This window comes from Homarus americanus, unplaced genomic scaffold (genome assembly GCF_018991925.1).
Source record: "Homarus americanus isolate GMGI-L3 unplaced genomic scaffold, GMGI_Hamer_2.0 scaffold34360, whole genome shotgun sequence".
Taxonomy (NCBI): Eukaryota; Metazoa; Arthropoda; class Malacostraca; order Decapoda; family Nephropidae; genus Homarus; species Homarus americanus.
In genome coordinates, this window is record NW_024739403.1 from 105,605 (window position 1) to 123,104 (window position 17,500).

Sequence of the window (17,500 nt, forward strand, 5' to 3'; positions counted from 1 at the left end):
CTAGACATGCATTGGGTTGAGGTGTGGTTTCAGGTGTTACAACACTCAACACTGTCCCGTCCGCCGCCTCTATCAACAAGCAGGAGGAATGTCCGTTTTACACCACGACACACCCTGAGCCCTGCCTACACTCTATCCGGCAGGTGCAGCTACAACAGGTGAGGGTGAGTATTTATCCCAACATACACGAGACCAACCTACATCATACAGCAGAATGAATGGGGTTTATAGGCAGAGGAAGTTGTACAATATTAAGCCAGCGTATTTGCACTGCCCTGGGAGGTGGTTCATGTAGCAGGTATAGAGGCTGGGCAGGAAGGGGGGCGTGGATAGCAGAACATGAGGGTGTGGTCCAGAGGCAGACTATCGGCACCTGGTTTCACTCTGTCCGGCTTTCTCCACCCAGACAGAGGGAGGAGGGAGAGGGGATTTGCACGACCACTACTACCCTTGTCTCTATACCTTATTGTGATCGTAGCTCACCACCACGTACCACCAACTAACCACACCACAACCGCAAAACAAAACACATTCAACTAATCTTTATTGGTTCTATTTACTCTCAGGATAAACAAGTGAACCACGAGAAGAGGTTTCAGACCCTGGCGCTGTCAAAAGTGACCTTTGACCTTCAGATTGACCTTGACCTCTTACACTGACGAGTATTTGTTGCTCTAACTGCTGACGAAACATATCTGGAGAGTATTTTTGTGAAGAGTTGGATGTATCGATGCAAGAATTGAATGCCTGAAAATTAATATTGACGTTTGACTTAACCAGACCTTTCACACACACACACACACACCACACTAACGATTCACCTACAATAATATGTAAACACGATATAAAATACAGAGTTAATCCGTATCACTAAACCAAAAATTTCTCCCCATCAACAGAAAATTCAATGTTATAATGTGTACCTGTGCGTTTACCTATGTTATTATTATTGGATTACGGTGTGTGTGTGTGTGTGTGTGTGTGTGTGTGTGTGTGTGTGTGTGTGTGTGTGTGTATTTTGGAATTGTTATATTCTGCACATGCACACCTGTACTTGTACACCTGTTGTTTATAAATTACTGACCAGAATACCACCAACAACGTCCATCACGACAGCTGCGTAGTGAACACCAAGAAACACGACCATAATAAACTAACAATATATATTCACAGCTGAGTACAGGCTACAGGGTGTGCCAGGAGGTGCCAGGGAGGTGCCAGGAGGTGTCAGGGTAGGGGTGTCAGGGGTGCCAGGTGTAGGGAGGTGCCAGGTGGTGTGGGGTGCCAGGTGGTGTAGGAGGCCAGGTGGTTAGGGGGTGCCAGGTGGTGTAGGGGTGCCAGGTGGTGTAGGGGGATGCCAGGTGGTGTAGGGGGTCCCAGGTGGTGTAGGGGGTGCCAGTCGGGTGGTACGGGGTGCCAGGTGTAGGGAGGTGCCAGGTAGGGAGGTGCCAGGGGTGTAGGGAGGTGCCAGTGGTGTATGAAGGTGCCAGGGGGTGGTAGGAAGTGCCAGGGATGGGAGGAAACTGCTAGACCAACGAGAAGTATGTGACTGAAGGACTAGACTGACTGACTGCAACATCTCAGTCTTGCTAACTTATTGTGGTGATGATGAGGAGGCCCCACCATACCACACACCATACTTTCATACACCACACTGTATTAAACCACACACACACACACACACACACACACACACACACACGTAAAGAAGAATTATTTGTTACGGACGGACGGACAGACAGACTTACAGTGTGACATACAACAGCTGACTCTCCTCCATTCAGCCGCTATTCCTCCCTCCTCCCTCTACCTCACCCATCCTACAACATCCCTCTTTCCCACTCACTTATCCTACCCACCCAGGTGTGTGTTTCAGGAAAGGGAATCAATGTAACTCTTCGCTTTAATATAAATATCAACTAAGGTTAATCCTCTGTCACTCAGCCCGTCACTTTGCCTGTCACCATACGCCCACCTCTTTACCCGTCAATCGTAGTGTCTCTGTGTAGGCGAGAGAGATTCTACAGTGTCTCTGGTGTAGGCGAGAGAGATTCTAGCAGTGTCTCTGTGTAGGTGAGAGATTCTACAGTGTCTCTGTGTGAGGCGAGAGATTCTACAGTGTCTCTGGGCGTAGGGTGAGAGATTACAGTGTCTCTGGTGTAGGTGGAGAGATCTCACAGTGTCTCTTGTGTAGGTGAGATTCTACAGGTCTCTGTGTGTGAGAGATTCTACAGTGTCTCTGGCGTAGGTGAGAGATTCTACAGTGTCTCTGGTGTAGGTGAGAGATTCTACAGTGTCTCTGGTGTAGGTGAGAGATTCTACAGTGTCTCTGGTGTAGGTGAGAGATTCTACAGTGTCTCTGGTGTAGGTGAGAGATTCTACAGTGTCTCTGGCTGTAAGCGAGAGATTCTAGCAGTGTCTCTCTGGTGTAGTGAGAGATCTCACAGTGTCTCTGTGTAGGTGAGAGATTCTACAGTGTCTCTGGTGTAGGTGGGAGATTCTACAGTGTCTCTGGCTGTAAGCGAGAGATTCTACAGTGTCTCTGGTGTGGGTGAGAGATTCTACAGGTCCTGCACAAGCGAGAGATTCTACAGTGTGTTCTGGGTGTAGGTGAGAGACTACAGTGTCTCTGGTGTAGGTGAGATTCTACAGTGTCTCTGGGTGTAGGTGAGAGATTTCTACAGTGTTCTGGTGTAGGTGAGAGATTCTACAGTGTCTCTGGTGTAGGTGAGAGATTCTACAGTGTCTCTGGCTGTGTGTAGAGAGATTCTACAGTGTCTCTGGTGTGTGAGAGATTCTACAGTGTCTCTCTGTGTGTGAGAGAGATTCTACAGTGTCTCTGGTGTAGGGTGAGAGATTCACAGTGTCTCTGGTGTAGGTGAGAGATTCTACAGTGTCTCTGGTGTAGGTGAGAGAGTCTCACAGTGTCTCTGGTGTAGGTGAGAGATTCTACAGTGTCTCTGGTGTAGGTGAGAGATTCTACAGTGTCTCTGGTGTAGGTGAGAGATTCTACAGTGTCTCTGGTGTAGGTGAGATTCTACAGTGTTTCTGGTGTAGGTGAGAGATTCACAGTGTCTCTGGTGTGGTGAGAGATTCTATGGTGTCTCTGGTAGGAGAGATTCTACAGTGTGTCTGGTGTAGGTGAGAGATTCTACAGTGTCTCTGGGTGTAGGTGAGAGATTCTACAGTGTCTCTGGTGTAGGTGAGAGATTCTACAGTGTTTCTGGTGTAGGTGAGAGATTCTACAGTGTCTCTGGTGTAGGTGAGAGATTCTACAGGTTCCTGGTGTAGGTGAGAGATTCTACAGTGTGTCTGGTGTAGGTGAGAGATTCTACAGTGTCTCTGTGAGGTGGGAGAGATTCTACAGTGTCTCTGGTGTAGGTGAGAGATTCTACAGTGTTTCTGGTGGTGAGAGATTCTACAGTGTCTCTGGTGTAGGGTGAGAGATTCTACAGTGTCTCTGGGTAGGTGAGAGATCTACAGTGTTTCTGGTGTAGGTGAGAGAGTTCTACAGTGTCTCTGGCTGTGCAGGAGATTCTACAGTGTCCTGGTGAGGTGAGAGATTCTACAGGTTCTGGCGTGGTGAGAGAGAGATTCTACAGTGTCTCTGGTGTGGTGAGATTCCACAGTGTCTCTGGCGAGGTGAGAGATTCTACAGTGTCCTGGTGTGGTGAGAGATTCTACAGTGTCTCTGGGTGTAGGTGGTGAGAGATTCTACAGTGTCTCTGGTGTAGGTGAGAGATTCTACAGTGTTCTGGCGTAGGTGAGAGATTTCACAGTGTCTCTGGTGTAGGTGAGAGATTCTACAGTGTCTCTGGCGTAGGTGAGAGATTCTAAAGTGTCTCTGGCTGTAAGCAGATTCTACAGTGTTCCTGGTGTAGGTGAGAGATTCTCAGTGTCTTGGCGTAGGTAGATTCTACAGTGTCTCTGGTGTAGAGAGATTCTGTGTCTCTGGCGTAGGTGAGAGATTCTAAAGTGTCTCTGGCTGTAAGCGAGAGATTCTACAGTGTCTCTGGTGTAGGTGAGAGATTCTATAGTCTTTGCCGTATAGGTGAGACAACAAATTCCTGCCATAACACAGTAGCCAGCTGCCATAACACAGTAGCCAGCTGCCATAACACAGTAGCCAGCTGCCATAACACAGTAGCCAGCTGCCATAACACAGTAGCCAGCTGCCATGTATATTTATCACACTCTCACCACCTGTCTCCCAACTGGTTTCCGAAGATGTACCCAGTTACTTAAAATACTGTAGACGCAACACCTGGCGCCGGCGATCGTCACTTTCGCAATTAACTAACTTTTTTTTTATCGTAAATTTTGCCGGAAAATTATCATTATTGGCTACTGAAGGTGGCTTTGGTGAGAGGCTTTTGAGAGCTTTATGGCTTTTGGAGGAGAGCTTTTGAAAGCTTTTGAGGAGAGCTATTGAAGTGGCTTTTGGAGGAGGGTTGAAGCGGCTTGGAGGAGAGCTATTGAAGTGGCTTTTGGAGGAGAGCTATTGAAGTGGCTTTTGAGGAGAGATCTGAAGTGGCTTTTGAGGAGAGCTTTTGAAGTGGCTTTTGGGAGAGAGCTATTGAAGTGGCTTTGGTGAGAGCTTTTGAAGCTATTTGGAGAGCTTTGAAGTGGCTTTTGAGAGAGCTAGAAGTGGCTTGGAGGAGAGCTATTGAAGTGGCTTTTGAGGAGAGCTTTTGAAGTGGCTTTGGAGGAGAGCTTTTGAAGTGGCTTGGAGGAGAGCTATTGAAGTGGCTTTTGGAGGAGGCTATTGAAGTGGCTTTTGGAGGAGAGCTATTGAAGTGGCTTTTGGAGGAGAGCTATTGAAGTGGCTTTTGGAGGAGGTGATTTTTGTATGTATATCTTTGGAGACAATTCGAGTTTACTTTTATTGATTTATTTGCATTTTATTTATTTATTTACATGATTTATTTAATATTTTATTTTTTATTAGTTTTTTTCTTGGAGGCGCATTTTAAGGTTGGATGACTTCTTTATTTTTTGTAGGAGGGGTAGAGGGTTGGGGGGCGGGCGGGGCGGGCGGGCGGGGCGGGGAGGGCGGGGCAGGAGAAGGGGCGGGGCGGGTAAACCTGTGTGAGTATTAACCCTGTAATACCTCAGCTGACACCACCTGTATACCGTCTATTGGATATACAAGTACCATCTGTCAGTGATGTGTACCACCTGTGAGAGATGTGTACCAGCTGTGAAAGTGACGAGCGCCATCTGTGAGACTAACGAGCATCATCTCTAATCACCATCAAGAGGAAGACATGATTGGTTCAGCTGACCTAACTTACACCCAACCATGGTGACTCAGTGGGAAACCAGGGTGGGGGACGGTGTGTGTGTGTGTGTGTGTGTGGTTAAGTATTATTTCGTCCTCTGAGCATATGCTATGTATGTATGTATGTATGTATGTATGTATGTATGTATGTATGTATGTATGTATGTATCTATGTATGTATGTGGGGTGGAATAAAGTAATAAAAAAGCTCAAGTAGGTGTGAAAAAAACACACACACACACACACACACACACACACACATTCTAAAAGGGAGAAGGAATCAGAGCTAAAGAGAGAGAATAAACGAGAACTAGAAAAAAAAAAAGAAAGAAAGAAAAAGAGAAGAGGAGAGAGAGAGAGAGAGAGAGAGAGAGAGAGAGAGACCAAGTCCAGTGCCAAGAGGGCCACACCAGGCAGCAGCTAAATCCACATTACGGTAAAAAAGATACAGCTCTATATATGTGTGTGTGTGTGTGTGTGTGTGTGTGTGTTCGTGTGTGTGTGTGTGTGTGTGTGTGTGTGTGTGTATTCTGGGCGACACAACCACACATCTGGAAGGCTTGTGAGTGAAGGGTGGACGTGGGTGGAATGTGACGTTGTGTGGGGGAGGGGCGTGGTGTGACGTGGTTGTGTGGGGGCTGAAGGGGGGAGATGGAGAGGAGTAATGGGCGTGAAGCTGCCCATACGTCACGTCCTTACTGGCTGTATATGTCTACCACGCCCATATGCACACCACCCACGCCCTCCCCCACACACACACGCCTTACGCCCACACCAGACCCACACACTATCAATACCCATACCCCACCCACCCCATAAACTCACTTAATCTACCCACTCATACTAGGCACCCCTCTCACCTACACTATACACCCCTCTCACCTCCACTATACACCTCACCTCCACTATACACCTCTCACCTCCACTATATACCCCTCCAGCCTCACCTCACTATACACCCCTCTCACCAACATTATACACCCCTCTCACCTACACTATACACCTCCACCTCTCACCTACACTACACACTCCACGATACACCCCTCCACCCTCACTATACACCCCTCTCACCTACAGTATACACCCCTCCACCCTCTCACCTACACTATACACCTCCAACCACCACTATACCCCCTCCACCCCTCTCGCCTACACTACACCCCTCTTCTACAATATATACACCTCTCACCTACACTATACACCCCTCCACCTACACTATACTCCCTCTCCCCCTTACACCCTCCACCCTCTCATCTACACTATCACCCTCTCTCCTACAATATATACACCCTCTTACTACACTATACACCCCTCTCACCTACACTATACTCCCTCCACCTACACCTCTCCCTCTCACCTACACTATCACCCCTCACCCCTCTCACCTACACTACTCCCCTTCCTCTATACACCCTCCCCCCCCTACACTAACCTCCCCTCACTCCCTTCCCCTCCACCCTCTCACCTACACTATCACCTCCACCCCTCTCCCCTACACTACACCCCCTCCACCCTCCCTCCCCTATACACCCCTCCACCCTCTCACCTCCACTATACTCCTCTACCCTCTACCTACAGTATACCTCCTCCACCCCTCTCACCACACTATACACCTCCACCCCTCTCATCTACACTATACCCCTCCCCTCTCACCTACACTATACACCCCTCCACCTCATCTACACTATACACCCCTCCACCCCTCTCACCTACACTATACCCCCTCCACCCCTCTCACCTACACTATACACCTCCTCTACCCCTCACCTACAGTATCACCCCTCCCCTCTCACCTACACTACACCCCTCCCACCTACACTATACACCCCCTCCACCCCTCTCACCTACACTATACACCTCCTCTACCCCTCTCACCTACAGTATACACCCCCCACCCTCTCACCTACACCACCCCTCCACCTCTCACCACCCTATACACCCTCCACCCACTGTACCCCTCCACCCTCTCGCCTACACTATACACCCCTCTCACCTACACTATACACCCCTCCACCCCTCTCACCACCACTATACCTCCACCTCTCATACACTCTCCTCTCCCTCTCACCACAGTATCACCTCCACCCTCTCACCCTATACACCCCTCCACCCCTCACCACTATACACCCCTCACCTACCCACTATACACCTCCTCTACCCTCTCACCTACAGTATACCCCTCACCCTCTCACCTACACTATACACCCCTCCACCCCTCACCTACACTATACACCCCTCCACCTCTCACCTACACTATACCTCCTCCCTCTCACCTACAGTATACCCCCTCCCACCCCTCTCACCCCTACACCCCTCCACCCCTCCCACCCCCCTGTACACCCCTCCACCCCTGCCTACCTATACACCCCTCTCCCACCTACACTATACACCCCTCACCCTCTCACACCCTATACCTCACCCCTCTCCTTACACTATACACTCCACCCTCTCACTACTATACACCCCTCCCCCTCTCACCTACACTCCCTCCATCATCTTTGCCATCATCATTACCACCATCCCAACACAGTACTGTAAACTGTACAGTAGTACCCTCCTATACGGTACAATAATACTTTCCTATATGGTACAGTACCTTAATGGCCACAAAGAGGTTCACCCCAGCAGTACCGTCAACAAACACAGCTTTAGAGATCGGAGAGTCTTATACCCTATAACATAGTTCATCATTGGAGTGGTCTTAAACAGTGAGTCTCTTTGTTTGAGTTATTGCCCCGAGAGAGAGAGATTAGGTTAAGTGAGAGTGTGTGAGAAGAGTGTGTGTGTGTGTGTTAATAATAATAATAATAATAATAATAATAATAATAATAATAATAATAATAATAAACGGTTTATTAATAGAGTTGCAGCCGGTGGCTGAAAATATACAGACTTACATTTGATTTAGACATAATGATATAATATGCGTTGAATACATTTACAAGGCTGTACAGTACATAAATCAGGCGTTGTTTATTATTTTAACAATAGATGGGATGGTGCTGTTCTTATATCTATCAGTGCGGGCTCTTATGGGCTGAATTTTGTTGTAGTGGCGGACTGTGCGAGGTGGGGTGTGTGTGTGTGTGTGTGTGTGTGTGTGTGTGTGTGTGAGAAAGAGTGTGTGTGAGCGTGTGTGTAATAGAGTTTGTAAGGATAACTTATAAGATTTTTCTGATTTTTTTTATTACTTGAGGATAAAGAAACACATCTCTATGTCTTTGGTTAATGGCGTCTTTGGTTAATGGCGTCTTTGGTTAATGGCGTCTTTGTGTTGGTGACTGTGTTGGTGATACACTTGACCTTAATACTGAAATACTTACTCCCATTTCGTCTCCCCAATACACTCTCTTCTACGCGTTCTTCACTATCACCGTACACCCACTCCCCCTCCTCTTCACTATCACCATACACCCACTCCCCCTCCTCTTCACCATCACCCACCACACACTCCTCTCCTCCCACTATCACCACCACCCACCATACATCCCTACCACCCTCCTCACCATCACCACCATACACCCCTCCTCTTCACCATCACCACCATACACCCACCCCTCTTCTTCACCATCATACACCCATCTTCTTCACCATCACCATAAACCTACCCAAGCAATCATCACCATCACCATCTCTCCACCTCTCACCTCTCCGCCACCCACCAGTAATATACACAGGTACACCCACACGCCCTCAGTGACCATTTGAGTCTACTGTATAACTTCTCTACTACCTGGGACTAAGCCTGAGGCGAGGAGGCACAGGGAAGGCGTGAGGTGCAGGCCAGGAGGCCACAAGGAAGGGAGGTGCAGGCCACCGAAGGGAAGGCGTGGGAGGTGCAGGCCAAGGGGAAGGCGTGGAGGTGAGGCCACAGGGGAAGGCGTGGAGGTGCAAGCCTAGGGGAAGGCGGGGCAGGCAGGCAGCAGGAGGGGAAGGCGTGGGGAGTGTGTGGAAGGTGCAGGCCACTGGGGGGAAGGCGGGAGGTGCAGGCCACTAGGGAAGGCAGGAGGTGCAGGCCACTAGGGGAAGGTGTGGAAAGGTGCAGGCCACTAGGGGAAGGCGTGAGGTGCAGGCCACTAGGGAAGGCGTGGAGGTGCAGGCACTAGGGGAAGGGGCGACGGAGGTGCAGGCCACTAGGGAAGAGGCAGGTGGAGGTGCAGGCCACTAGGGGAAGGCGTGAAGGTGCAGGCCACTGGGGAAGGCGGAGGTGCAGGCCACTAGGGGAAGGTGCGTGGGTGCAGGCCACTAGGGGAAGGCGAGAGGTGCAGGCCACTAGGGAAGGCGTGGAGGTGCAGGCTACTAGGGGGAAGGCGAGGAGGTCAGGCCACTGGGAAGGCGTGAAGGTGCAGGCCACTAGGGAAGGCGAGGAGGTGCAGGCCACTAGGGGAAGGCGTGGAGGTGCGTGAGGAGGCAGTGATAACGTGGGTGAACCATTACACACACACAGGCCGCTCCTGCACCCTGGCGCCACGGGTCCACACCAGGCGAGGGAGGACAGGGAGACACTGAGGAGGACAGGGAGACACTGGGAGGACGAGGGAGCACGGAGGAGGACGAGGGAGACACAGGAGGACGGAGGAGACAGGGAGACACGAGGGGGACAGGGGAGACACGGAGGAGGACGAGGGAGACACGGAGGAGGACAGGGAGACACGGAGGAGGACGAGAAGGCGTAAAACAAGAGAATGCTGAGGAGGAGAATGAAGAGGAGGGGGAGGAGGAAGAGGAGAAGACAGTGGAGAATGATGAGAAGAGGAGAAGAAGAGGAGGAGAAGAAGAGAAACAAAAAGAGAAAGAGGAGAAAGAGAACAGAGAATGATGGAAGTAGAAGAGAAGAAACACCTGTATATAATATATCACAGGTAAATAAACCATACCATACATTATAACACACACACACACACACACACACACACACACACACACACACACACACACACACACACACACACACACACACACACACACACACACACACACACACACACACACACACACACACACACACACACACACACACACATACATACATACATAGTGACAGTCCGCCCCTTGATTTTTGCCGCTAAGATCCCTGTATAGATGCACCTGCCTCTGCTGCTAAGTCTCACACAACAGTGTGTGTGTGTGTGTGTGTGTGTGTGTGTGTGTGTGTGTGTGTGTGTGTGTGTGTGTGTGTGTGTGTGTGTGTGTGTGTGTGTGTGTGTGTGTGTGTGTGTGTGTGTGTTATTTTTGCACACTTGATGATATAACGTCAATAAATGTTATTACTAAAATATTAATGTTACACGCACATCATACCGCCATCATCATCATCATTACTACTGTACTATCACCATAACCACTACACCATCACCACCACTAAACCACCACCACACCATCACCACCGCCAGCCTGCCTCAGCCGGCCACCTACTCCTTCATTATAACTTCTGGGATGGAAATCCTTGATAGATGGACGCGATTCATTTCATACATGACAAAGACTTTACCTCAGCCTGGAGCAGGAGGTGGCGCTCAGGGTGTGACGCATGGTGTGACGCTGAGGGTGTGACGAATGGAGTGACGAAGGAGGGTGTGGTATATGCGCTAGTCAGGCCGCACCTCGATTATGCTGTTCAGTTCTGGTGCCCTTATTATAGAATGGATATCAATTCACTGGAGTCGGAGCAGCGAAGATATAACGAAAATGATTCCGGGACTTAAAAACCTTCCATATCAGGATAGGTTAAAGAAACTAAACTTGCATTGTCTAGAAAGACGAAGAGTGCGGGGAGGTATGACAGAAGTATTTACGTGGGTGAAAGGAATCAATAAAGGGGATATAGATAAAGTTCTTATAATACCCGAGCAGGATAGGACTCGAAGCAACGGATTTAAGTTGGATAAGTTTAGGTTTAGGAGGGAGATAGGAAGGAACTGGCTCACACATAGGGTGGTGGACGAGTGGAACAAGCTTAGCAACTTTGTAGTAAGTGCTGGAACGTTGGAAAGTTTTAAAAGGAGGCTGGATAGATTCATGGATGATAGAGAGTGGTAGTAACTCTCGACAGGAGCAGCCAAGCACAGGCCAACCGGCCTATTGGAGACTCATTTTCTTATGACGTTGAGGGTGTGACGCACGGAAGTGACGCTGAGGGTGTGACGCACGGAAGTGACGCTAATTACATGCACAACCTTGGTCCTGAGAGTTGATAACCACTCCCAGTAACAGATGGAACTCCGGGGATGAGGAGGAGGATAAATAGGCGAAATGGAGGGAGAAGAAGATAAGAAGGAAGAAGTAGAATGAAGAGAAAGAAGAAGAATGAAGAGAAAAAAGAAGAACTACCCCCCCCCCCTTATGTCGTTGACAAGAAGGATAAACCACGAACACAACAACTGAAGACCTCCAAGTACACGAACAAGTAAGGACATGCTCCGTGAACACCTGTCTGTGACGAGTGAAACTGCAAGACGTTACTGTTGTTATTACCAAGTCACACGCACGACACGATTCACTTGTTTTAGGTCAATAATTTTTTTTAGGGATAGACTATATATATGAGGTCAAGTTATATTATTTAGCCAAGGTTATAAAACATATTCTATAAACAAATCCACAAATACAGTTAAATAATAATACTACGATAATATGACTTTAATAGACGAACATTGACCAGTGACGTCATAGTTCACTCTCACGGACATTCAAAAGAACAAATGACGATAGAGAGAGAAACTAGTGGGCTACGGGCTTATAAAATTAAAATTATTAAAGTAAAAAATCTACGAATTCCTGGAACATAAAGTTATTCTTGTAAGGAGATATCTCTGAAGGATTTATTTCTTCGTGGAAATTGTTTGGCAGAGAGGAATAGAAATATATTTATGGTCTCTCGCTTTACGTCCGGTCTCTGGCAGTTAACGGCGCCTGCGTGAACACCGCAAACGTAAACAATAACAAACCGTGTTTTCAATTCTGGCTATAATTCACCGGGAATGTCCAAGTGCACAGTAGAGAGAGAGAGAGAGAGAGAGTTAACAAACACTACACTCAGGAATGAATCATTATCAATTAAACAAGAAGGGGTTATAATACTCGGCAATTACTGGCGAGGTTAAAGGGCCAGGGTAGGGTAGGGCAGGGCAGGGTAGGGCAGGGCAGGGCAGGGCAGGGCAGGGTAAGGTTAGGTAGGGTAAGGTAGGGTAAGGTACTGGGTAGGTTAGGGTAGGGTTAGGTAGGGTAGGGTTTGGTAGGGTCGGGTAAGGTAGGGTAGGTTAGGTAGGGTAAGGGAGGGTAGGGTAAGGTAGGGTAGGGTAAGGTAGGGTAGGGTAAGGTAAGGTGGGAGTAGGTTAGGGGGGGTTGGAGTGGGGTAAGAGGGCCAAGGGATATTTTAGGTAAGGTAGTGTGGGTATGGGCCTGGCAGGTGAGACAATTATTGCCAAGGTATAAGGTTAGGCAGAGTAAGGATAGATCAGGTGGCAAGGTTAGGTTAGGGTGACACAGGGGGTGGTAGAGCAGGGCAGGAGGAAAAAAAGGGGAGGAGGAGGGGGGCCAACAGCGCAGGTCCGGGTAGCCGCCACGCCCTCACCAAAATAACCAACTATCGTCCACCTACCCGTCAAACACTCAAGACCACCCTCTCCACCACTACCACAACCACCACGCACAACCACCACGCACAACCACCCACATCACCACTACTATTACACACACTACCATCACCACACACCACCACGAGTACAGATTAACCTACAAATACAGGTACAGTGTTCGCCTACAGTGACAGTTCCAGGAAGTGTAGCTCCATAAACTACACAAAGTACAATTACCACTCCTACACGGTACACAAACACTAATGACCAAAGCTACCCCAACCACCACATTACAGTGATTAGTAATTAGGTCAGGTCAGGTTAGCATTAGGATGATCAATATACACGTGAAATAAGCTAGGGTGTCTAATCTCCAGGTAAGCCAATAGGTAGACTAGTTATATCTCTCCCAGGTGTGTCTTACCTACACCATCACCGCCTGTATACATAAGAACATAAGAACATAACATAAGAATGGAGGAAACTGCAGCGGGCCTATTGGCCCATACTGGGCAGTCCCGTTTACACCCAACCCCTATTGCTCATATAAGCATCCAACCTATGTTTGAAGCTATTCAGCATATTCGAGTTAATGATGATATTTGGTAACTTGTTCCATTCACCCACTACTCTGTTTCCGAACCAGTGTTTACCTATTTCACGCCTAAATCTAAATTTGTCTAATTTAAAACCATTGTTACGAGTTTGCTCCTGGTTGGATAGTTTGAGTACCTTTGTAATGTCCCCTTTGTTTAGCCCTGCCTTCCACTTATACACCTCTATCAGGCCGCCCCTCGCTCTACGTCTCTCAAGGGAGTGCAAATTAAGATGCTTTAACCTGTCTCTATACTCAAGGTTCCTAATGCCCGGGATTAGTCTTGTCATTCTTCTCTGAATTCTTTCCAATGATTCTATATCCATTCTGTAATACGGTGACCAGAACTGAACTGCGTAATCCAGGTGTGGTCTCACAAGCGCAAGATACAGTTTTAGGATGACCTTGCTAGTCCTGTAACTAACACTCCTTTGTATGAACCCAAGTACTTTATTAGCCTTGTTACGAGCAAAAACACATTGTTTACTTAGCTTAAGGTTCCTACTTATCATTACTCCTAAATCTCTCTCGCAGTCGGATTTCTCTATGGCATCGTTGTTCATCTGGTATCTGGTTTCCCTGTTTACATCTCCTATACTGAGTACTTTACATTTGTCCACGTTGAATTTCATCTGCCATTTTTCAGACCATTCGAAAAATGTGTTTAGATCTTCCTGTAGTTTTGCGGAGTCCTCGTCAGATTTAATAACACGTCCTATTTTAGTGTCATCAGCAAATTTACTTATGTTGCTGTCTATGCCGATATCTATGTCGTTTATGTATATAATAAATAATAATGGTTCAAGTACTGAGCCTTGGGGAACTCCACTTGTGACGTTGCTCCAATGGGACTTAGTGCCGTTAATGCTCACTCGCTGTTTCCTGTCCTGTAGCCACGCCCTAATCCATTTAAGGATGTTACCTTTGATGCCATGTGCTTCTACCTTTCTAATTAGTCTTTCGTGGGGGACTCTGTCAAAGGCTTTGCTAAAGTCGAGATATACCACATCATAATTGTGCCCCTCGTCCACCGATTCGAAAACTGATGAAAAGAATGTTAATAGATTAGTTAGACAAGATCGTCCGCTTGTGAAGCCATGCTGGGAATCATTGATCAATCCGTGCTTCTCCAGGTGATTTCGAATAGAGTTTGAAATGATTGCTTCCAGTAATTTGCCTACTATTGATGTTAGACTGATTGGGCGGTAGTTAGAGGATAGTGATCTATCCCCCTTCTTGAAAATCGGTATTACATTCGCTATCCTCCAGGATTCTGGTACTACACCTGTTTTTAAGGACATGTTAAACAACTTTGCTAAGGGCATACTAAGCTCTTCCTTACATTCCTTTAGTACTCTGGCAAATATCTCATCGGGACCAGGTGACTTATTAGGCTTTAGTTTGTCTATTTGCTTACTAATATCGTTACTAGTCACTACTATCTCGCTTAATTTGTTTTCTTCACTATCTCTGAATAGAGTCGGTGCCTCGGGTATCATGTTTAAATTTTCGGTGGTGAAAACTGTTGAAAAATATTTATTCAAATTATTGCTCGTTTCTCCGTCGTTATCAGTGAACTCGCCGGTATCTGACGGTATTGGTCCAATCTTCTCTCGTGTTTTATTTTGATACATTTGGTAGAATCCTTTGGGGTTTGTCTTCGCCTCCCTTGCTATCCTTACCTCATTATTCCTCTTGGCTTTCTTTATCTCGGTTTTAACCCTACTCGCCAATATCTTATAATAATCCTGGAGGTAAATTTCGCCACGCTTTATCCTTCTACCTATAGCCTTCCTTTGGCCAATGATGTTCTTTAAATAATTATATATCCATTTAGGGTCATTGTTGTCTGATCTGAGTTTTTTGTATGGTATGTTCTGCCTTTGTGCTTTAAGTAACTCATTATTTAAAATGTCGTGGAACTCGGCAATCTCAGATGTCGTTATCAATTCGGAGTCATCTGTCAGGTTCACGGCCAAGCGCGACACCCCCTCTCTCAGCTGCCTCTTTAAACTGTCAAAGTTTGCCTTTCTGAAATCTGGTACTTTAGTGGAATTTTCCTTACGTCTGCCCTGAAAATCTAACTGGAATCTAATTTCATTGTGATCGCTGTTTGCATGTTCGTTCCCTACCTCGACATTGCTAATGAGGTTTTCTCTGTTCGACAGAACTAACTCGAGTATATTATTACCCCGTGTGGGTTCGGTTATATGTTGACTTAGGAAACAGTCCTGGATCATCTCGAGAAAATCCTCTGATTCTGAGTTACCTGTATGGTCAGTCCAATCTATTTGGCCAAGGTTAAAGTCGCCTACTATACAGACTTGATTCTATCCAAATTGTGACTGTGTTCCGCTCAGTTTTTATTTCCTTATTTATTTCACACTTCAGATTATCCCTAACATAGATTGCTACTCTGCCTCCTTTCCTGGTCTGCCTATCGGTATGGAACAATTTGTAACCTGCAATTTGGTATTCGACCGGCAACTCACGTGAGTCTAGGTTGATCCATGTTTCAGTGAATGCTATTATATCGATTTTTTCGGTACATACCAAGGCCCTAATATAATCCATTTAGTTTCTCATACTTCTTCTGTTCGCGTAGTAGACATTTAAGTTAGTTGTGATCTGAGTCCTCCCTTTACCGCGTTTAGTTTTAAACTCCCTGTTTAATTTAGTTTTGTCATCATTCCTAACACTATTTCCCTGTAATCTTTTACTTTGTTTAACCGCTCCCACTGCAGTTTCCCCCACCCCCCGTGCCCATATGTTCCCCTAGCAGTTTAAAGACTTCGATATCCTTTAACTGCCCCCTCTAGAGACCCAGCCAGGGTTGCCACCCCATCCCGAGACAGGTGCACCCCATCCCTAGCATAAAGGTCCCTTCTGCCGTAGAAGTTGTCCCAGTTGTCAATGAATGGGACCGATATTCACTTACAATATCTGTCAAGACGGTCGTTGACACCAACCGCCCTTGACAACCATTCACTGCCAACTCTCCTTCTAGGCAGGACACCGCATATGATAGGGATCCCTCCCTTAGACCTAATACGATCTATAGCTGCCTTGAACTTATCAAGAAGCTCCTCGCTCCTACACCGGCCAATATCATTGCCTCCTGCACTGAGGCAGATAATGGGTTTGTTCCCATTACCAGCTCCTGGCAAACACACCCTCATCCTATTTTTGTTTTTACCACAAAAGGCCCTGTCCAAGTACCTTACCTGTGAGTCACCAACAATTAAAGTTTTTATACCTTCCTTGTCATCCCTGTCCCTGACTGTACTAATGTCCAATTCGTACACTTAGCTGCTGTTGTCGTTCTGACACATACAAGTCAGCCAATGTGATTACTCAACCCGGACACACACACCGGATAATTATTTAGACGATTAGGTCTTGACGTCACGGATACATACGACTCAGGCGGCCAAGGAGTCCCGGACAACACAGCTAGTTTACTATGTATCAACGCGGCAACGGCAGAGATCATATGGCGAGTGGCAGTGACCTCCACCATGAGGGAGGAGGGGTGGAGGGGGGGAGGAGGGGGTGAGGAGAAAGAGGAGTTCCTGCACAGAAGCTGATAACTTAATTCCCAGCATGACCTCCATAACAACAGTCCTAACCACCATCACCACTACCCCCACCATCACCACTACCCCCACCATCACCCCCCCTACCACCAACTAAAAGACCATGAAATCTAATGTTAATGGCAAATACCACAATACCACTTGATCACTGGTTACATAACTCACAACTCAGCTCAAAACACACACACACACACACACACACACACACACACACACACACACACACACACACACACAAGACAGACAGACAGACAGACAGACAAACCCACACACGAAGAAAAAAATGTCACGCAAGAGGAATTTGTGTCAAGGCGTGGCACGAGGTTGTATTATAATAACGTCATATAGTTATTTTAGTGGTGATTACCGAAATTAGCTCCCCCCCCTACCACAAGGCTTGGCCGCGGGTGATGGTGGTAGTGGTGATAGTTGTTAAAGTATGTTATTGTTG

At 47.3% G+C, this 17,500-nt stretch overlaps 1 protein-coding gene across 1 annotated transcript in view; it reads right to left on the minus strand.

The window, feature by feature from the left end:
* LOC121874603 (zinc finger CCCH domain-containing protein 13-like) overlaps positions 1 to 17,500 on the minus strand; it is a 141,912-nt gene that overhangs the window by 93,949 nt on the left and 30,463 nt on the right. The window contains exons 3-5 of the mRNA XM_042378829.1: positions 3,866 to 3,985; positions 2,233 to 2,393; positions 561 to 747 (exon numbers count right to left, since the gene is read on the minus strand). Of these exons, the coding sequence (XP_042234763.1) occupies positions 561 to 747; positions 2,233 to 2,393; positions 3,866 to 3,985 (468 nt within the window). The remainder of the gene's footprint in view (positions 1 to 560; positions 748 to 2,232; positions 2,394 to 3,865; positions 3,986 to 17,500) is intronic.